Here is a 22,718-nt window from a genome sequence, read left to right as displayed (position 1 = left end):
CTCCGAGCATATGGACCGCTTTTCAAGAGAGCGCCCAGTCCACATCAAAGCCTGAGGCTGAGCGGGTCAATTTGTTGCTGCTTTACACAGCTCTTCCCCCTCTTCCAGCCTCAGTGGACTCTTCCTGCACCGCAGCCATTTTCCCAGAATGCTCCATTGGCCAAGCAGCGCTGCCTAGCACATATATCGAGCCATGTGCTGTTGGGCTCTGTTCTGCAGATAGAGCAGACCTACTTCACTCCAGACGTCTGAGTTTTCCCTGCACACACACACACACACATACACACACACATTACGCCAAAGATCATGCAAGGCTGTACATGTGAGCTTCCTGTATCAAAGCTGCAGCACACACTCTGATAAGAAAAAGCAGATGGAGAGAGGAATTGAAGAAGCAAAGGGAGGGGTAAAAAATCAAATAGAAATAAAAAAATAAATGTATAAATCCAAATCTAAGCAGAGCATGACTCGCTTCCAGATGTGAATCGCTCTGAATATTGATTCTAGGGGAAAGCCAGCCGCACCAAATCCTCAGGGCTGCAGCGACTGACATACAAAGCACCTCGCTAAAGCCCATAAACCGGCTTGTATAATTATTTAGATAAAGAGGGCAACAACAGCAGAGTAAGTCCCCCAACCCAGAACCTCCTCCCGAGCCCTCTTCCTCCTTCAACCATTCTTCCTGCTCCTCCTCTCAGTGTTTTTTCATCCAGTATGAAAATGGAAAAGGGGGAGCAAATGTGTAATTAGCCACACATTTCTGAATCCCCCTTAATGTTCATTACTGAAACCAGGGGCAATTACTAGTTCAAAGGGGTTTAGGGCACCCGCAGCCTGCCTAATCAGTCACAAATTAAGCACTGCTCATTTGTCACAGCACAGCATGCATACTTCTTATGTGAACACGAAAAAGAAAAAGAAAAAAAAAACAAACACATGTATGCACACTGTCAGTACTGAGTCACAGACTGACAGGCATCAATTTACTTTCAGGCACAAATCTCTGGCAGCCTAAGCTGCTGAGTTAGGTTGACCAATCCTCTTACACTGTGGGGCTTTTGTTTTACCTGGATAGTAGACAGCAAACACCTTCAGTTGTTTGACATTATATCGTGTGTTCGTTTTTTTTACGTCCTCTCTACGCTGATGATCCCTGACATTACAAACTTTGCTTTGTCTCAATTTAACCAACCTCCATTTCAGACTTAGTGTGACAATGTGTTCAAAAGTCCGTACTACACTTGACCCATTATGTGACAACCATGCAGTTACTACGGATGCAGCTGTATGTCATCAGACATTTTTTTGTTTATAACTAGAAATATCTATTTGTATGTACTGTGCACGTTCAAATCACAGGTTTCTCTGTGAACGTCTTAAATATATTAGTACCAAGACAATGTTAAACTGTTTGCAGTCCTGTTTTTAGAAACAATATTTCTTGTTAAACCTGACAGACAACCTATTACCACATGACATAACTGGCTTGCAAAGACCTGGACTTTTGTAGATGCTCCCTTATTACCCAATATTTCCTTGCTAAACTGCTTTTGAAGAGTCATCCCAGCATACTTTCAGTCTTACCACACCTCTGCCCAAACCTTTTTAGACTGCACTGGAGGAATGATATACTAAAATCTCAGTGTTTATTAATCATGAAACATTTGTCAGGACTTTCTTTTCTGGAAGTGAGTTCATTTTGAACCCTTCGTCATCCTCGTGGTCTGAGCCTATCTCTACCTCCACAAGCTTATGTGTCTGTAACACGTGACAGTGTGTGTTTCATGTCTGCCCCCGGAGGTGTATCGCTGTTACCTCTGGGGCCAGGTCACAATGGCTAATCCTGTCTTCAGGTGGCTGTTTAGTACACTGAGAGGAGCGCTTGCAGGACCGGAGGTGAGCTCCTGTTACAGGACTCCCTGACCAGGGGTCACCTCTGACACTGCACTCAGAATACCAACACACACAGACCACAGCACATACTTATGCGTCAGTTTTTGCACATGTATAAATCTGGTATAAACACATCAAGCCCCCCCCCCCCACCACACACACACACACACGGCAGCAAACACTGTCCCTGAAAACACATTGAGGAGGAGGCTTATCAATCCCAGGTGGCTCAGCCTTCATTTCTCTCCTCTCTTGTTCTTTTTTATCTGCCCAGTGTACCACTTCCTCTTCTAGTCTTTCTGTCTTCTCTCGTTCCCTGATCACTCAGACTCTTGTTCACATTAGGATTCCCTGATATGATCTCCATGAAGACCTGCTCCAGTGGCCATGCGTTGCCTGTGCTGCTCGGCACCCTCATTGTTTAAGTCCTTCTCAGACGGGGACACAGTGCAGGCTCGGCTGAATTTAACGTAGTCCCATCATGTGTGGCTCCGCGTCAGCGTAACGGGACGGCAAAGTCATTTTTCAGAGAGGGAACGACATCCATCTCAGCAGCCAAACGCTGGCTGTTTCATTAAGTAGCCCATCCAGGCAGACAGATGTGTTCACCACACAGCCATGTTTGCCTATGCAAGAGCGTGTATTAACCCACAATCCTTTGGGGGAGATTAATAGGCTACCAGCCCCTTTCCATTGATTATCTTCATGCCATTTTCCCTTCCTTTCCTAGGCTAGATATTAAAAACTAATGAAGCCTATTGAAAACGGGAACTGCAAGGCTCTTCACGGATCATTTTAGGTTATTTGGACTCAAACAGTGAGAGATCTCTTTAAGGCACAGTTTGAATCAAATTAAGAAAACAAATGTGGAGAGCAGCACTGGAGAAACGGTGCAGAAAAGTACTAGAAAGTATGTGACTGTAAAAAAAAAAAAAAAAAAAAAAAAAAGAGCGAGAGATATGTGCTTAAAGAAAGACAACTCTACTCTGACACATGGAGCAGATGTTAGCAATTCCACAGCATAGCAAAGCATTCCTAGTGTTGGAGCCATGTCCTAATTGCCATAATGGAGGTGGTAAGCGCTGACAGTAATGGAGTTGTGGGGATCCATCCCCAACAACCTGAATTAGGGGCCTCTTGGCAGATCCACTTCAAGATGGGCCGTGTTTTCAAACAGGATACAATTGTTTTTGTAATTCTTTGAACATTTTAATCTTGCTTACTCTTCCATGTCTGACCTACGCGATGATCAACTGTTTACGCCCTCATGTGGTGAGGGTGTAGGTGGCATTGGGATGAGGCTTTGGGAAGTCAATGGGTGTAACCAAAGAGTTAAAAGTGCCCATGCGATGGGTTCACCTCTGCACCAGGCTTGGTGAAAGGCGGCAGGGTGTTGTCGGGGAAAATGACTTCCTGAGACATTACCATCAATCACCAGACAGGTCAGGCCCCCCGATCCCGCCATCAGGATGAAGGGAAGGAGTAGGGGGGGATGGTGATGTAGGATTAGACCAGAGGGGACGAAAACAGAAGAGGAAAACTGGTTTAAGACTGGCTTGTTGGGGGAACGGACTATTAACAATCTCCCTCTCTATACTGTCTTGACTGTTTTATGCCTCTCTCTCTTCCTCTGCCTATCTGTCTCCTTGTGTCTTTCTCTCTTTCTATTTTCCGGTCTCCCATAAAACGGCTGCCCGGGCATTGAGGAACAGCCCCTGCTGGTCCGAGTCCTCGTCTTGATTCAATTGCATCATTAATTATTCCAAAGGCGGTAGGTAGGCTCGAAGGGAATCTAAAGAGAGAAAGAGAAATAACGAAAGGAGCAAGAGTTAGATGGGGAGATGGGGGACAGCTGTCCCACACCCCAGTTGGTCCTGCTCTTACTCCCTTTCTCCCTCTGTCTCTCTCTCTCTTTCTGTAAATGAAGGATGGGCGAAGGGGAGGGACTCTGGTTACCTCAGTGAGCGGTTGTGTTACATTCCTGCGAAGGGAAGGAGTCGGGGGTGAGAGGAGGGTGGTTCAACAAGTTGTTGAAAAGAACACAGACGCTTGTCAACAGCCACAGAGCCAGGGAGCCATCATGCCTTGCTTCAGGCCCGGAGGTCAAAGACCTTGTGATGCACCCAGATAGAAAAGTAGAGGGAAACAGTGGTTCAAAAGAAGGGGAGAATGAGAGGGAGAGAAAGGGAGAAACAACAAATCCACCTGACGGTATGTGTCGTTACTTGTCTGTGGCAGAGGTCAGTCAAAAGCCTCAAAATCTCCAAATCCCACCTTTTTTTCCCTCCTCAACCCATAAAACTTCTTACATGAGCAGTTGGCTGCAGGACAGTGGATTAGCTTTCGCCAAGGCTCCAAGTGGAGTAAAAGAGGAGACAGACAGAGTCAGGGGAAAACGACAAGTGCTGGCAGCCAGGGCAAAATGGCCCATTAGATTTAAGGAGTAAAAGTTCATCAGCTTTATTAATGGGAAGGTATATAAATGAAGTATGAATTACCTGACTTTTATGGAGTGGCGAGAATGAAACTGGAGTGTCTCATGATATAATGTTTTAGTGAGCTGCTCTGATGAACAGGCTGCAGGGAGGAGGAGGAGGGTGAAGAGGAGGGAAGGAGGAGAGACAGAGACAGAGAGAGAGAGAGGCTGAGGTCCCCTGAGTCCAGCGGCTGGAAGGTTGCCTGATTGTTGCTAACATGCGTAGCTGATCGGGTTAGCTTGTAGACAGGGACGTTAGTAGCTTCCAGGCTTATTCTTTGCGTGTCATTAACTAGCATTGTAAAAAAAAAAAGATGTCAGCATAAAAAAGGAATAAGGTCAGCCACATTTTCTGATCTGGTCACTGCTCTGCGCATGGAAACAAAAGTGAAGGCCAAACATGTCGGCAGTTAATGAACACGCATACATACAGTATATGCAAACACAAGGACACATGAAAACACTTGCCAGACACACACACACACACATACACGCACACACACAAACATGCACACACACCATCCTGTAATAAGCGGTAAGCTGAGCTAGCTGATGGTCATCCTCCCATGGGGCTGCTGGGTGGCTGCCAACTTCCTGCCTGCTTTGTCAGTGCATAAAGCCCCTAACAAACGAGAGGGCTGTAGCTAGGCAGGCCAGCCAGGTCAAAGATCACCTTGGCCCCCGGGCAGGATTGAGCCTAAGAGCACTATAAGAACAGAGAGCAGAGAGGTTGGAAGAATGCACTTAAATATTGGTTGCAATTAAACAAGCCCAAAAGCTTTCTCTCCTCTTCTCTTCTCTTCTCACCTCCCCTTTACTTCTGTTATTACAACCCCAAACATTTACATTGATTTTTGGCAAATTATGCACATTCAGCAGAGGTTTCTGCCCTCAGTGCAATTTTAATATTGATTCAGTTTTAATTGATGAGATCGATGAAATACAAAAATATACTAATAACTCAGAGAATCTATGTTAAAGATAAGATTGATTAAGATCTATGTTTAGACTTTTGGTATCATTTTTAACCTTTATCTGATGCCAGAGTTTTCTTTGAGGAACATTAGGAGATTAGTCCACTTTCTCTTTGAGTCAACAGTGACAGGAGACAGGTCTTGGACTTGTAGAGCCTTAGATGAAAGACAAGTTTAGAAAGATTAAAAAAAGAAAAAACAAGAACAGACACAACAGGTAGGGTCTGGTTCTGGGTGCTGATGGATCAGGGTTCTTCTCTGTCTCACTGACAGAGACAGGATCGGCGGTGTCCAAGACTATGTCTCTCACTGGCAAAGGGCTGAGAAAAAGAGAATAAATCCTTTTTTTTCTCTCTAACCCAGCTGTCCATTCAGAGGGAGAGAAAATTTGACATGGTCGACTTGAACACATTTAGCATCATTAGCAAACAGGAAGTGTCCCCTGCAGCTGTTTTGTAGCAGGGGGTTGGGGAGGTTCCTGCCTGCACTGTAATGGACAAATGTTACCCAACATGTTTGCCTTTGATTTTTTTGACCTGAAAACAAAAATTGACATTACAAATGTCCTATGATATCTTTCAAATTGGCTTGACATTCCAGAGCCGGCCCCAGGGATTTTCTTGTTTGTCCTGTGTAAATGGTTGTGCCCTTGTTGTTGTGTCCTGAGGCTCACTGGTAGAACATGCAGGCCTTTCTCTAGAGAATACCAATCCTTAAAGAGACAGGGGCAGAGAACTCATGGAGACGTAGAGCTCCAAAAGGGCTCTTGGTTGTATTTGAATACTTATGCTCATTAAATTAATGCACAATGAAGGGAGACCCGTCGAGTGGAAACTCTCAGAATCTTCTGTTTGAAGAGGGAACAAACCACCTTGGCTTTTTTTGTCTTTTCTCTGGCTCCGTTGGCCAGTCTCTCCACAAATTAATCTGTCTCTGTTCCCATTGAGATCAACTCCACTTTACTCTGACTTAGAGAAGTTAAACAACAAAGTCTAAAGAACACAACAGATGAAGAGGATAAACCAGAAGAGGCCCTGTATGTTAATATTAAGTCCCTTTGCTAATAGACTTTTATCAACAGGCTCTGGGTCGTAAGTGCTTCACTGTCTTCTCATTGGTCCCCGGTGCTTTCCTTGTGTTTCTTAGTGGCTCGTGAGCTTCAGTGTATTAAACAGTTGCTAACATTATGGACCTATTAAATTTAATCCAAGTATAATTATTTCAGTGTAGTAAGAGCTCTGGAAACACAACAACGCTAGAACGTTTAGAATCAAAGAAAAACATTCTCTCCTATTAAATTATTATATATCATTAAAACTACCTGTTGTTAATTCAGGGCTTTAGTGTTTTCATTTGGCTGTCGCTTGTGCTTTTCAATAAATAGTGCGCGAGACGGTATAATTGAAACGGACCTTAACAATCACTTCTTCTCAGCCTTTTAATCAAAGACAATGTTGAACACTGAATATTGAAGTTGTAATGCCAGTACACACTCCTAGTGACTCATTGTAAATGACTGAAGACATTAGTCATCAGTGCTTGTTGTGAGGTCTGTCTGTTCCCCTGTGGTTCATCAGTGTCTTCACACTCACCTGTGTCCTGTGATGGTTTGTCTCATTCATGTCACCTGATGTCCTGTGTGTATACAGCTTACCTCCCTCCCTCTCTGGTTCTTTGTTGGTCTGTTCAATGCTGACACTGCTGGTCTCAACAGTTTACAGTCAGTGTTTGATGTTCCTGAGCTCCTGATTCTCTGAGAGTTGGATTATTTAAGTTAGGACTTGATAAAAAAACATCCTGCAACTAATACTACTATTTACACCTTTTTTCTTAAAAAGAAGAAATTCACATGCATTCTCTCAAAGAGATGGAGAAAGAAAATAATATCACCCAAAATGACTTGGACTTTTTCAAATTTTAATAGCTGTGAAAACCTTTGTAGAACGATGATGTTCCTTTGGCTCAACTTGAGCTCATTGCTACAAGATGTTTTAAAGATTTCTACAGAGCAAGTGGTGGTGAGCATGGCTGCGTGTTGACATCAGGCGAGCTGGAGAGCAAAGCAGAACAGAGCTGGGTGCCCCTGAGCAGGCAGTTACCACAACAAAGCCAAAAGACCGGTCTGAAAAACCAGGCCAAATTCCTGCCCTCTAGGACCTGGCTTAAAGCTGGAGCGGAAACTTTGAAAGAGGGGGGGACAAGATGAGAAGAGAGGAGCACAGAGAGGAGGAGAGAGTCGAGGATATGAGACGAGGCCAGACGGGTTAGCTTGTAGAGAAAGGGATAGCTGCTGGGGCCTGCGGAGTACAGCGGGAGAAGGAGAGATGGGCGGAAAGGAGACAGAAGGAGATTCTGAGAGGAGATCAGGCCCCCGCTGTAAGAATGGGGGGATCGTATTCCTCCCCTTGAAAGCGCTGGGGTAGCCGTGCGGTGAAAAAAGAAGCCATGAACTTGATCTGACGATTAAAAAGGCACATCTCTCTGGCTGCAGGCCACGAGTGAGACCAGGTCCTGAGCACAATGATCACATACCATACGCAGCACACAGGGTATACACTGTATTCAAGTGTTGGCCGACATTGAAAGGTCCAAAATGTTTGTTCTTTTTCACAGTTTATTAGGAGGTGCTACAAGACACACCACTGTGTACTGCAACACAGAGCACCACCTATGAGTGGGGCTGTACACCTCTGGAAACATAACAAAAACTTGACTTGAATCTTTTTTCTGATACCTTAAATAACCTTCACAGTTATGGTATCTTATCACCTCTTTCTTAACTTCACGGCAGTTTAGGTTCCACTACTGTCCAAGCACACCACAATACACTACTAGTTGCCCATAAGAAGTGTATTGGCCAAATGCATTTGCTTGGTTTTTATGGTTTTATTGGTTCAGGAAATTCTTCTGCACACAAAGTAGGAAACAGTTTTCCCAGTTTACTTTATTGGATAAAAATGATAGATTTCCATTGTGTGTTCATTATCATTGTGTAAATGTTTCCCCTCAAACAACCCTTCTCTCTGCCTTTTGTGTTAGTGGATCCTCTAAGTCTGGTGGTGCGTTGGGAATGTGTGGGAGTGATTGCTATTTAGCCTCACGGAGCTTGGTGCAATCAGATGCCTGTATCTCGCGTATCCTCCAGGGCTCCTTCCTCACCCTCTCCCACCATCCCACTCCTGACTCCCTTCACCTGCTCTGCTGTTACTGTAGCTTGGCAGGCGAACGGGGCACAGTTATGCCATAGAGCTTCTCTACAACCTTGCACCATCTCCAGTGAACATAAATTAATGGTGTAGAGCAAACAGGCTGCTGGCCGCGGTCCAGGAGCCCAGCCAACGATTGTTGTGGGGGGATGTGGCAGCAGCAGCAGCAGCAGTAGTAGTAGTAGTAGTAGTACTGATGCACTGCCAACCAGTCAGTCAGTCAGTCAGTCAGTCAGACATACTCTGGGCCCTTTGGCTCTCTAACAGATGCCGTGGGCCTCGCCGGTCTGCCTCGTATTTGCAATCATCGCCGTTTTCGCAGTCAAGAGGGCAGTCTGCCGGAAGCCTACTTACTCGGTGAAGCTCTAGAGTCTGGAGCGAGAGTATTGGTATGTTCTGAATGCAGCGCTTTTTTATGAGTTGCAGATATGGATGTACTTTCGTTATCAGAGGTTGGCATGTTTGTTTAGTAGGCTGGCATCATGAGAGGTCTGTTTAGAGAGACGGAGAGAGGCAGGGTTGTGTCATGTGGTGTTCTTCCCTGTCTATCAGATGTAAAACAACGTGGTTGAAATGTATAATGAAATGATTTAAAAAAAAAAACTTGGCTGCCTGCTAAGTTTGTGAAAGATAAAGGAGACAGAGCGGGTCGACAAATTAAGAAAATTATTTAAATATATTTATTTTAGGAAACTCTGGGTAACCTACTGTTTACTGTGAAAACGGTTGATAAAACCAGTCCAATCTGACAATGTGAGTGCGGGCTCACATGGAGATAAATATAAAAAATCTTCTGTGATCTGTAGCACTAAAACTACAAGAAAAGAAATATTTGCAAAACCTTTTGTTTGCAATTTTTTTTTATTTATTTATTTTTTTTGCAGGATGCTATAACTTACCTGATTGGATGTTTCTGTCAGGTGACTGTTCTGTCACATCAAAGGGCAAACTCCTGTCTTTCATCCAAACCTCCTCTGGGAGGTTTTACTCTTTGACCATCACTAGGTACTGGTGCATGTAGAGACCCTTGTAGTGTTTTATTATGATTCAAATCTGGAATGATTTTGGCTTTTCCATTTGAATTTCCAGTTGTCTGTTTGATGTTCACAGACTGAAGTTTTTAATTGTTTCCAAATCACAAATATCTGTCAGAAAACTGCAGACTGATTTGTTTCTTTGCATAATAAACAGTTGTGAGACACACCCCGACTCCCCCCCCCAAAACAAAAATCCAATTCATTTTTATTTCTCATATCTGTTTGATCTTCCAGTAATTCCGGCGTGCAGTCAATCCCACTGTCATTTGTCAAGGAAGCCAGTTGCATCATTAATAACACTGGCAACTTGATATTTAATATGTGCCAATCTCAGCCGGGCTCGGCGGAGAATCCATATTAAAACGTCATTTCTTTATTTGATTGCAGTTATTTTTGACAGTGAGTGTCATTATTATTATCTTCATCAGCCTCCAGTCAATTTAGTGGCAAACAAATAATATCACAATCACGGTGAGGGAGCCAAGTATGAAAGGAAATATCGAAATGGAATGAGACCACGAGAGTGAGCACAAACCCCAAGTAAAACCTTACAAACACAGGCAGTACTTCGAAGTATTACTTCACGAAGTATTACTTCGTGAAGTATTACTTCACGAAGTATTACTGCACAATGCATTTTAAATGATGTAGGTGAAATGTCATGGCTTTCAAATTGATACCAATGCAGGGTTTGGTCTGGAGGCAATTGGTAAAAATAGTTTGGATGAAAAAAAATGTATGTATACTAAAATGTATATTTTTAATAGTCATTTTTTAGACATTTTTGGTCGATTAGAGACGAGTCATTTAATCATTTTTCCAAAATGCGGACAAACAGCCACTGAGTCTGAATAGATGTAACTGAAATCTAATGAATCACAGATACATGTGTATCACCTGCAGTATATGAACTAAATGGAAGAACGTCACAACTGTATAAAATCCAGACATAACAGCCGTAGCTGTGGCTGCTCCACAATCACCAATCATCATTAGCAATTCCTTTGTGTTGCCATAGCAGTGGGAGTAAACAGCCAATGGCCTGTGATTTCCTGGGAGTCATTAGCATGGAATAGGTTTGCGAGCCGCTGCAACCCCGTGACCTGGCTCCATAACTCATGTCACACACTGATGATGTCATTCATCAACCGGCCGCCCAAACCAGCAGCCCAGGCAGAAAAAGGGGGTGGAATGGTTTGGTGGTTGGTTGCAGGGGTGAAGGAGAAGAAGCGGGAAATGCAGCTCTGCTGTTGCTGCTGCTGCTGCTGCTGCTGCTGATGGTGGTGGTGGTGGTGGTGGTAGAGGTGGGGGGTTTGAATGGAATTGCCCGGATAATGATGGGGCTGTGGGATTTGACGACGGCAGCAAATAGGTGTCAGGAGAGTATGAAAGTGATATATGGTGTAGTACAGTAGTGAGGTGCACGCTGCAGGAGCAGACAGGGGGCGGCGTGGGCTGGGAGGGGTGAGGGCTGGGGTGAAGTCAGAGAGTGGTCCGGCAGCCAGGATGTGGTTATTGTGTACAGTGAAAACGCCACTCCGGGCTCAGCAGGAGCAGGAGGGGAGTGGTTTAAGGAGCGTGAGGAGCAGATGATGGAGCTACCTCTGCTTGTAATGTTCACTAACCACACAGGCCATTACATCCAGCAGGCAGCACGGGGGCAGCATCGCGGCCCGTAATGTGTCCAGCTGTTCCATAAACACACACCCACACACACACACACACAACTCACGTCCAGGACCATGATGCACCTGTGCTTTGTCTGTGTGTTTACGTCGTGTGCATCGGGATGCTGCTGCCATTAACAGCCTCCAGCATAATTAACAGAGCGGCCGCCGTCCTCGCCAGCAAATTGAATCTGCCGCTTCCAAGGCTCTAATTATTTATAGACCCGTCCTTTTTACCTTTTGCAGTCAATCCTCTTTTAAGAGATATTGGCCTTGGTGTTTGTAACTGAACATATTGAGCGTTTCCCAAAGCAAGCAGGGAGGTTATCAATACCATCTTTGATCTGGCTCACTGTTTGTGTTTCATCCATTAAATAACCATGTCGTAGCGTCTCCCCAGGGCAGGAAAGACGTCTCTCTAGGAAGAAACACATTACAGCAGATTTTAAATTCTGTTTTTTTTTTTTTTTTTTTTTTTTGCCTACAGATTCATCTCACGTTATCTGTTTTCATATCAGGTTTTTTTTTTTTTTTTTTTGTGCTTGGTGGTTGATTTATGAAGATGTTTTTTTTCTTTTTTTTACTGAGGCAATTAACATTAAGAGGTTACTCTGAGGTCTAAATGGCTGTTCTTCAATTTCACAGCTCCTGCAGCCTTGTAACCACTAAGCTCACCATGGCAGCTTGATTCAGTGTGTGCGTGTGTGTGTGTAACTGTGTGTGTGTTGCAGTCGCTGCCACACACCATTTTATGCAGGGCTGAGATTTCAGTGCACCTTACTTTAAAGGAAGCTGCCACAGAGAAGACGGTGGGTGGGCCACAGTCACAGACGTTCAAATGTACACAGTTATAACTCTGAGGGGGGTTGGAGGGGGAAGAAGCATAGCTGCTGTTGCATTATTATAATTATATTAACACGTCATTTATTCTAGAATAAAAGTCCAAATCTTGTTTCTTCTTCTGTTGTTTTAATAGGAAGAAAAAACAGCTTCAGTGTGTCTTAGATTTCCCAAAAAAAAGAGAGAAATAAATAATTTTATTATCAGTTATGGTTGCTGTATAAAACTATTTTGTTTTAAAAATGCATCATATGAAGCCATTGTTTTTTTTATATCACTTTAAAATGACCCAACATTTAAAGGTATGATTCCTGAAGGTTAATATCAACCAGTATTTCTGACCAGGATCATCCGGGTGTGGGTTCTAAACAAAAGTGTTTGGTGGGTGGGGGGGGGGGGGGGTAAGAGGGGTATGAGTAGAACTAAATCGGATTTTTTTTAGTATCCAGTCAATGTGGTCAGATCAAATCTCCTAAGTCAGGGGGTTTTGTGTGTGTTTGTGCATGTGTGTGTGTGAGAGAGAGAGAGAGAGAGGCATTAACGTCCCCACTCTCCTTGATAAGACATCGTTCTTGTTTGTTCAAAGCATTCGTTACATTGCTGCTGCTGCTGCTGCTGCTGCTGCTGCTGCTGCTGCACCAGCTTTGCCGCTGGCTCTCATATCTATCACCTGAGCTGCAGCCCGTGCTCCAGCTCTGGCTGACAGTAGGGGATTGATGACCCGGTCTGGGCCTGAGAGGCTGAGGAAGCCTTAATACAATGTAAATGACCCACTCCCCATTTCCAATCTGGGCTGCTCCTCCTCACACTGCACACGCCTTCATTCCGTATCACATCATCTGCAGCCGCATCTCCTCTGTGTGAATATGTTTGTGCAGCGTCTATGTGTGAAAGCGTGGGACTTTAATTGTGACCTGGGTCAGAGTTAATGTGACCACTTCAGAGGAGGAGGAGCAGTAACAGGTAACTGTTTGTGTTTTCCCACACTATTATAATGTTCACTCCAGTGCGTTGTGTTTTGCATAGTGAAACTAAAATAATTTAATGGAACGCAAAACAACAACAAAAATTCACAAATGAGGCGTGAATGAAACGACCAGGTGAGGCTTCCTCGTGGGCCACTCTTGGCCCCAGAGCTTTATCTTTGACATCAGTGACAAGCAATGCAGAAAATGAAAAAAAAACTACTTTTTTCATACAATGTGTGACTATGCTCCAATTGAGCGATGTTAACCGCTTTTTATTTATTTTGTGTGGACCAGGTGAGGCTTCCTCGTGGGCCACTCTTGGCCCCAGAGCTTTATCTTTGACATCAGTGACAAGAAAGAATTTGGTGGAATCTCCTTCTCCTTGTTTAGATTTTTACCTGAAAATGTAATTCTGCGAGTGGCGCTGCAGTGATACTATTTGTGTCAAGTCCAATCTAGAGAAGGCATGCTGATATAAATGGCAGACCTTGGTCCGCCTCGCTCCCTCTGGGCCGGCTATGAAGCATGACAAAACAACAGTGATCGCTGGTGACAGATGTCTTTAAGGGCCAGATTAGGAGTCCAGGCACACATACAAACAAAACAAATGAGACACTATGTGTTTCAGTCGACGGCCCGACGCAGACATCACACATGCATTGGAGCTCGGCGTGCACACGACAACACGTGCGGACCCACGCTCGTACAGACACAACACCTGCAAGTGACTGCGCGCTCACAAGAAAAAAAGTCTTTTTAAATGACAGAAATTTAATCCCACGGTTTTCAGGTGGTTTCAAGCACCATTAACACACATTCCTTCCCTTCAAGGGGAAATAGCTCCAGCCTCAGAGCCGTGATTTCCCCCTGTCTCCGTGCTAATTGAGAAAGCAAAATTTCAATGTCTGCCGGGCCCACGTTTAGTGAATTCAATTTGAAATGGAAGCGATAACGGCCGCTCAAGAACTATTTTCTCATTTACTGCTGAGATAATTGATGTAAGTGAGGTTTCCTATCAGCAGAGAGGGACGTTTGCTCCTTTCAGGTAGCAGTGTTGTCTAAACGTAGTCAGTTTTAATTAAAGGGAAGGTGGAGCAGAAATAAAACATACGGCCGGAGGAATGTGCTCAATTAATAACAAACAAGGCTGACGTTGGACAAATAATGAGTCCTGGCTGTAAACGGAAGGATTAATCTGATGTGTACTGTTGTACACTGTCTCTTTTAATATGCTAACATCATTAACAAAGGAAATATGATAATGCTTGAATAGAAATACATTTTCTGATTGCCAGGCGCTGACATTTCCTTGGCTGGTGCAGCTGCAGAGTTTTATGAGCTTCCTGACTATGTGTCTAAGTGTGCGCACACATGTGCGTGCGTGTGTGCGTGTGTGTGTTTGATTGCACACGTATATATCGGGGGGGGGGGGAATTATGAGAATAAAGAAGACGTAATTCTTTTTAAATCATCACGAAAGCTTTATTGAGCAAGTTTATTTGACTGACTTCACCTCCTGAAATACAAAAATTAAAAGTTATTAGCCTGCGTTGGAACTGGCCGTTTTCTTCATGTACACTCGACGTAGTTCATTTCAAATTGATTTGAAGTTTGAGTTGTCGTAAATTTAAATGATTGGTTGGTTTAACAGAAATGTGGCAATATTAGGAATTTCCTGCGTGCTCTCTCTGTCTCTCTGTCTCTCTCTCTCTAAAGTGTTTGGACTGACACTTGAGGAATGTAGTGAAGGTGAAGGTCTGTTCTCATGCTGACTGGAACACACTGCTCGTTTCTACTGAAGTCGACAGTCTGGTTTAATTTGATACAATTAAATCGGAGTTACATTATCACATTGTTGGAACAAACAGATGACCCCTACCTTCACAGCCTCCTGTAGTCTGTCAGGCCAGATACTTTAGGTTGTGGTGAAAACAACGTGTCTATGAAGCTACATATGGGTCAACAAGTACGTTATTTCTGTGAAAAAAATCAGCAAAAGTACGTTTAGTCTTTTGCCGCCGCTAAAAAAAACTAAAACATTAGACTGTTGTTCTACTCACAATCCATCTCCATTATTCAGACCCTGTTCTATCATTCATTTATATTTAGCTGCTTTCTATGAAAGAGCCATGACCAGGAAACATGTCAGAGGAAAGACAGATGTATTCACTACTACAAACCTGCGCCCACTCTGTCATCGGGAATTATAAAAAACATGTTCACAGGACGGACGATTTGCATTGTTTGTCAGTGAGTAGGAATAAGAGTGAGATGCATATGTTCACTGAACGTTGTTGTGTGTGTGTGTGTGTGTGTGCGATGTGTGTGTGTGGGTGGGTGGGTGGAGTGAGAAGAGAAACAGGGGTTATCACTGTTGACAGTTTTGACAAACTAGTTTGGCTGGCTCTGGCAGGTTTTACACTAAACTCTCTTTCTTTGTGTGTGTGTGTGTGTGTGTGTGTGTTGGTGTGTGTGTGGGTGGGTGGACACGTGTGAGCTGTGAGTGTGTTTTCCATGCAAAGGAGGGGCAGGGTTGGGTGGAGGTCAGGAGTAGGTGCAGTCTCAGGTTACACAATACAACAAACGCAGGAACATATTGAATAAATAGTACACAGTCATAGACAACAGCAGGGACTTGACTTTGTCTTCTCTTTTGCCAGCCTTTCTCAGTGTGTGAACATTTATGTAAATCAGTGTGTGTGTGTGTGTCAAAGGCTCATGTGTGTGTTTGTTTTTCCTCTGTTTCCCTCTCCCGCAGCACCCATACCCTTCTGAAGAGCAGAAGAAGCAGCTAGCCCAAGACACAGGCCTCACCATCTTACAAGTAAACAACTGGTGAGTCAAGATTTCCTCTCTGCTCCTATCTCCACCGCCAGCGTCACCCTGCCTTCTCATTCTCAAAAGCCTTTTTCCGCCTCCCTCTCCCCACCAGCTAAGATGGCTAATGCTCCTAAAGTGTGAAAACCATTTATGTACAGCCCTCCCTGTCACATGTAGCCACACACACAAACACGGCGAGAAGGAAGCGCGTCGTCGACATATACACAAACACGCAGACAACCTTTGTGACATTATTATTATGTTGAAGCGACAGCAGGATGTTCCGCTGTTATCTTCACACTGCTCTGAGGCTAAGTCAGTGCTGTTTGTGGTTTGATGCATGTATTTATATTTAAAGGAAGAAAGAAAGAAAGACAGAGATCATACCCTTGAGCCCCCACACCCACCCCATACTAAACCATACCTAGCTCCAGCTCTGGTGCCACCACCACAAAAGGCAAAAACATCCTTCCACCCCCTTTCTTCCCATTTCACACAAGCAATATGGTGGATTAAGGTTTTGGTGGCCTGGCCAGCAGGGCCTTTGTAGATGGCTTAGCACATAACTGGGGGTGGTGGATTAAATAAAATGATCACAGAAGCAAAGAAATGATACAGGAATTACTTATCAAAATACTAGCCCAGGTTTTATCTGCAGCTTAATTTTGTTCACTACATTCTCAGGGTGATGTTCAGATTAATTGAACTGACAGCTTCCTTTCAAATTTCGGGGGAAGGTATTTGCACGGATTTCAGGTCTTACACAAACTTAATTATGTGGAGCCCCATTTTATCATTCTAATTCCATGTAGCGGGGGCTTCTATTTACAAATGACAAGTCTGTGCCTTTTATTCACAGCTTTCCTTAATATATTTATCAAAGCGGGTTCATTTACAAAGTGCTCTATCTGTTAGGTACAGGCAGGCCGACATTAACGAAGCTTTTAGGTTTATCAGACTCACAGCCCTGACAAGCCACCCGAGGGTCAATTGATTTTTTTTGGTTCTGTGATTCATTTTTTTCTCATTTTTCCTGGATCACAATGAGAAACATGCCTGGAGAATTAGCCTGGTTTGTCGGGGTCTTATCTATCAGCCCTCCCCAACACTGCACAACCTCCCCCTAGCTCCAAGCTGACATTCTCTTTCTTTCCCTCTCCCTCTCCCCTCGCCTCCCTCTCCCTCTTTTTGCTTTATTTCCTTCTAGCCAAGGGTAGTCAGGCTACTTAAATTGGCCACAGGAACTGCTGTTATCAGACTTTAATGCACCCTACAGTGTGGATAGCATTTCAATTACACCAGTAACCAAAGATTAGCCCCCGCTCGCCTGTTTCATGCCTCGTGCCACCGTTTCGGGACGCCACGCACCTTACCTACAGGAGCAGAAAATTGAGTTGCCTTGCCTGTGTCATGGTGATTAATGCAGAAATAGTCTGCTAACCTGGGAGGAGAGGGAGAGAGAGGGAAATAGACAGAGACGTAGACAGAGATAGATATAGATATAGGATGAGTCCTCGGCTTCCCAGAGGCCATGAAATCCAAGCCCGGCATTGAAAGGTCTCAGATCCATTTATAAAGAGGTCTGAAAGAATCTAGCGCAGGCTAACAACCTCACGAACGCGGCGTCCACACACGCGAGCGTATACAGTGAAGAGGAGACGCAGCGGTGTATTCATGTTACACCGTCTGTGTTCACAAAAACACACCCTGATTTGATTTTCACTAATGAAGTTGTTAGAGACGGTTACACTCAGGAAGTGGAGGTCTGTTACAATCTGGTTGTTGTCACTGTTCCAGGCCGCTACATGGTTAGCTTTACCACAGTGAGTGAACAGGCGAGGGTCAGGAAGGTAAAGCTTCAAAAGGGCTTGAAAAAAATGTAAAGTTTAACAATGTTTGCCCCCTGAAATGCAGTTTATAAAATGCAAAAGGGCTTGAAAAAAATGTAAAGTTTAAAAGTGTTTAACAATGTTTGCCCCCTAAATTGCGGTTTTATAAAATGCAGGTCAATTTTAGGATAAATACCTAGAAGTTTAACTGTATGCCCAAAAGTTAGCTTAAAGTATATCAGAGACAGCTAGCGAATATATATAGCCAAGCACCAGCTACATGAGTGTTAGCCAAGAAATATAATAAAAACATTAGCTCATTTGAAATGAAAAGCTCCCTGATATCCAAAAAGAACTACATTTTAGCATACCCATTTCAAATGTTATCTTCAGTTACGGCTAAAAAATCTAGGTAAAAAATATTTTGAAAAATTGTTGAGATAACAAAAACCTGAAGCAGAGTTTAAGGTTTGGAGTAGCTAACAGGAACAGGTTGGATGAAGACAGGTTGAAGAAGGCGTCTGAAGCCTGTGTTAAACATTTCTTTGTCTTGCTGTAGCAGTTACAGGAAGTGTTGTGATGGATATGACAGTCGTCTGCCCTGTGAAATGCCTGAGTAAAAAAAAAAAAGGTCATCAAATTCCTGGCTGGTCCTTTGCATTGTTCTGTAGTTCTCTTTGATGCACGGCTGCTGCCATGTTACCGTCCAGAGAGAGAGGGAGAGCAGAGAGATAAAACCAGGGGAGAGAGGGAGGGAGGGAGGGAGGGAGAGACAGAGGCAGAGGATGAGTGGATGGGGGGAGAGAGGGGAATGGCTGTCGTCTTCGGTTTCCAGAGCTCTCCCTCGGGGAAAGGATGTGCTGAATCAGGGCTTTGTCCACCGGCACAATCGCGGCCCGGCGAGGGCACAAGGGTGCTCTGTGTGGCAGTCAATAGACAGTGCATCTCGCTCTCTTCCCTCCTGCCCCGTCACAGCTCCACAGACCGTAGGACCCACGTGACAGCGCTCTCTAGACTTACCTGCAGCTCAGTCATACCTGTCAGACACGGGACTTAAACAGAATGTGGGTTGTTTTTTTTAAACAGGACACCACTGACAGAGTTTGAGAGTACTCTTATCACCAAGTGCTGTTTTGTCACCGCAAAATCAGTTTATGTCTTATTTGTTTATTTAGAGATTGACGAACGGAAACGTTTTTCACAGTGAAGCAGATCAGAGCTGGAGCCAGTTCCAACCCGTAGTTCCTGCAGATCCAGGACAAAACACAACCCAGTTGGTAAAAAACAAACATTCAAACCTTTTGTCGGCTACTGCGAAGCTGCTTCTTCTTTGTATCAGGGCCGTGTCATTAGCTCACAGCCTCACCTGTTTGTAGCCCCACACCCCATTAGCTGTTTGACGTTAATAAGGCACAAAGGACAAGGTCAGAGTCCACCATCTGACTGTGCTGAGGCTGAGCAGATGAGGACGAGGCCTGATCGTGCTGTTAATCGTGCACTCCGCGCGTCATTTCTAATGGCACACGGTTCTGCTGTGTGTGTGTCTGTGTGTACAGTGTGCCCGGACACCATTAGTTGACCATTAGGCAGCACATGTTTGCTCTGCTTACATTTGAGACGACTGGCGTCGTGTTAACAGAATTGGGGAGTGGTCCGTCACATGATTGCATTTGTTTAAGATTGTGAGGGTTGAGGTGAGGGCCGTGTCACGTGTATGCTTTTCAGGGAGCGGGGTGGTGGTGGTGGTGGGGCGGGGGGGCAGTGAAGTAGGTGAAACGGCAGAGTCAGGTGTCGGCACGCTTAAAAAAAAAATGTTTACAGTTGACAGTACGTAGCCGAGTATTTGTCTGCATCAGCAGCTCTGGCTGGTCCTGCTATCAGTCTGGGCTAAATGGGGCCTGACCGAATCATTTCATGTCTCAGCGTCAAACCCAGCACGACATGCCCTCGCTGGCTCACACACACACACACACACATAAGCCTGCTGTTATTTACCACAACAAGCACAAACACGCACATACATGTTACTGTTCACACGCAGGTTTATTACACAGGCCTGAGAGGTGACACTGATGACAGATGACCCCGAGAAAAAAAACAGAAAGGAAGGAAATCGTCCCCTCGTTATTCGCTCATCTCATCGGCAGCCATTTGTTTGGTCATTTCCATGGCAGAGAGAGAGAGAGAGGCAGAGAGAGAGAGAGAGAGAGAGAACATGTCAGTTCTTGGCATCACTGATGACTGACTGCTGTGCCACTGGAGCACTAATAACAATAAAGAGGGCACTAAGCCACACTCTATTTTTACATCTCTGCCTCCCCTCTGCAGCCCAGAGGGCAATACGTTCACACACACACACACACACACACACACACAGACAACGCGAGTGAGTGAGCGAGAGGGAGAGAGAGGGAGGCTCTAATTAGCGGCAGAAAGGAATACAATGAGTGAGTTATTAAGACACAGGGGCGGATTGCAGGCAACCTTTGCCCCCTGTCAGATCACAGGTCACATGATAAGGGAAGGATATCCGCCAGACGTCGGCGCCAAGCAGCCTGTGCCCACTGACGAGATGAAATAGGTTCAATCTCTCCAGCCATGCGAGGGTAGGGCACGTCGCGCTGATTGTGTTTCTTTTATCTTGAGGATCCCTCTCACCACCACCAGGACAAACTCCACCAATCAGACGGTCGCCAGGACGCCACATACATGTGTTCATACCTTGTATAAACACGAGGCGTGCGATATGTGTCTATTGTTTACAAAAGACACAGGAACACGGTGGTGGAGTGGTTAGTGTCCCTGCCTTACACTAAAAAGAGCAGTGGTTTGATTCCAGTGCTCCAGGCTCCAACTCTTAAACCCTGAAATGGTTTGAACTTTATTTTCCTATTTAATAAAAAAAAGTTCAAACGTCCGTGAAATGGTTTGAACTTTATTTTCCTATTCAATAAAAAAAAGTTCAAACTCCGTCCAATCAGTTTGGTTTTTTTATCAACCTTGTCACAGGAGATGAGGAAGCTTGAGTTGAGATCCTGAGTCAAATCTGAGAGGTTTGTAGTTGAAGTCCGATTCATCTGAGAAGAGTCCACAAAGATTCCTGTCAGGTCCTGGTCTTATTATAGTCTCAGTCTATGTTGTACACGTTGTTGTTCTAGTCTAAATCAAGTCACTGAGAAACAGTTTGACTGAAGTCTAAGTCAAGGCAAAACTCAACGATTGAGTTTGATTGGCCTCGAATTCAAACAAAGTTTAGCATCGAGCATCAAGTCCACAGGCTGAAGTGAGAGTTTGAGTTCCAGTTTCAGTTCAGACCATCACAAAATCTTAGTAGTAAGTCAGATGTGAGAATCTGAGTTTTTGAGTTGATTCCGAGTCCTGGACTTCAAACATTCCCTCCACTCCACGCTCCCCTCTGTTTTCCTCCCGTCTTGTCCTAGTTTGAATCACTAATCAGACCTACAGACAGTAGAAGCTGTGCAGCAGGTTCAAATGTGAAATGTTATTACTGCTGAAGTGCGTTTTGTTTGTAGTATTTGGAAACAACAGCCAAGGTCAAATTAGTTCCTTCACTTAGCAAAACATTTTCCATCTCTTTTGCTCGGTCCAGGGAGACAAGTCGAAACACTGGCTTTTATGATTTTTATGATCCTCTGGTTTTGGCTGCTGAGGCCATTATGAAATGCAAAATAATAACTAATATTTTCCAAATGTAACATATAAAGCTACGAAACCGGCCACAGCTGCCTCTGCTTTTCTCCCACATTCTTTATAAGTACAGTATGTAAGTCTTGTGAATTTCAAACAGAGGCTTTTGAGGTCCTTGCTGTACTCTGTCTCACTGCCAACGCACGAAACCAACTGTATGGACAGAAAAGTTAGTACACTTTCGAAAGATTTCATAAAAACTAAAACCTGTTGTTCAGTAAGGCACTTGAACTGTTACCTAACAGGAAAAAAGACCAAGTAAATAGAGTTTTAGTCATGTTTCACATGAACCAACACAGTCCAGTTAGCATTAGCTTCGTATCATGAACATTTGGCAGCTGTTTCCACCTGGAGTGAGCTGCTCAGACCTGTTCGTTTCACTTTGATTTTCCTATAGAATAAAGGTTCAGGTTAATGTCCAAAAGATTTTCGTTTTTATTTTTATGGCTTTTTCCTTTCTGCCACTTTCAGCCGTGTGGCTGACTGAAGTTGCTGGTTATCTGTTTAACTTTGACCCAGATTGAAATGTCAGGCCTTTTTTTGGCTGCAACCAGGGACTCCCAGCCTTGGCCATCCTATGCCCCTGGCTTTCTAAATATACAGCTGGAGTGTGGAGAGGTTGTGGCTGTGTTTGTGCGCAAAGAAGCATATGTGTATATGTGTAGTTGACTGAGAGAGAGAGAGTGTGACAGAAAGGGAGAGAATCAGGGCGCTGCCAACACAGGCATCATGATCCCTCTCATTTAGGGACCGCTAATTGGCAGTTAATTAGCAGAATTGACTCTGTTGTCAGATCCCGAGTGCCAGCCCCCCTACCATCACCCCCTGCCCGCCAAGTTCATTTGATCTGGCTGCTTTCATGATGCTGTAATAATAATCCAATTTTATCTGTTTTGGAGGGAGCTGAACAACATTTGGAAGAACATTTTTTGGGGGGCTACTGGCGGGGTGAAAGACGCCCCCTTGTTGTCGTCGCAGGTTTCATTTATGCCTTTCAATTTGTTGAGCAGTTGTTACAGATCCAAAATTCTGCTCTTGGTACCATTTGGACACATGCTGCACTTGTAGCGGTGAACAGCCATGGGAGTCTTAAACAGCTGATGCTAATGTGCGCTGCCACGTTTATGTGTGGCCCGCACAGAATATAGGCTGTGTTTGAGTACATGAAATGTTCATTGCAGGCCCACTCCCACTTTATCGGGCACTTGGGGCACATTGGGTCATAGCACGTCGTGGACACCCACCATGGCCATTCAACAGCCGTGTGCCCACCTCTAAGTGAGACTAGAGTTATGAAAAA

The 22,718-nt window shown here is 44.4% G+C and overlaps 1 protein-coding gene across 5 annotated transcripts in view; it reads left to right on the top strand.

Annotated features, from left to right (window-relative positions):
* Positions 1 to 22,718, top strand: part of meis2a (Meis homeobox 2a) — a 102,972-nt gene that overhangs the window by 48,634 nt on the left and 31,620 nt on the right. For all 5 annotated transcript variants that reach the window (XM_025063323.1, XM_025063314.1, XM_025063317.1 and 2 more), the window contains one exon: positions 15,820 to 15,896. In XM_025063323.1, coding sequence (XP_024919091.1) covers positions 15,820 to 15,896 — 77 coding nt within the window. The remainder of the gene's footprint in view (positions 1 to 15,819; positions 15,897 to 22,718) is intronic.

This window comes from Cynoglossus semilaevis, chromosome 1 (assembly GCF_000523025.1).
Source record: "Cynoglossus semilaevis isolate Cse_v1.0 chromosome 1, Cse_v1.0, whole genome shotgun sequence".
Lineage (NCBI taxonomy): Eukaryota > Metazoa > Chordata > Actinopteri > Pleuronectiformes > Cynoglossidae > Cynoglossus > Cynoglossus semilaevis.
Note: the sequence above shows the minus strand (reverse complement) of the source record. Positions and strands in the feature narration are given on the sequence as shown.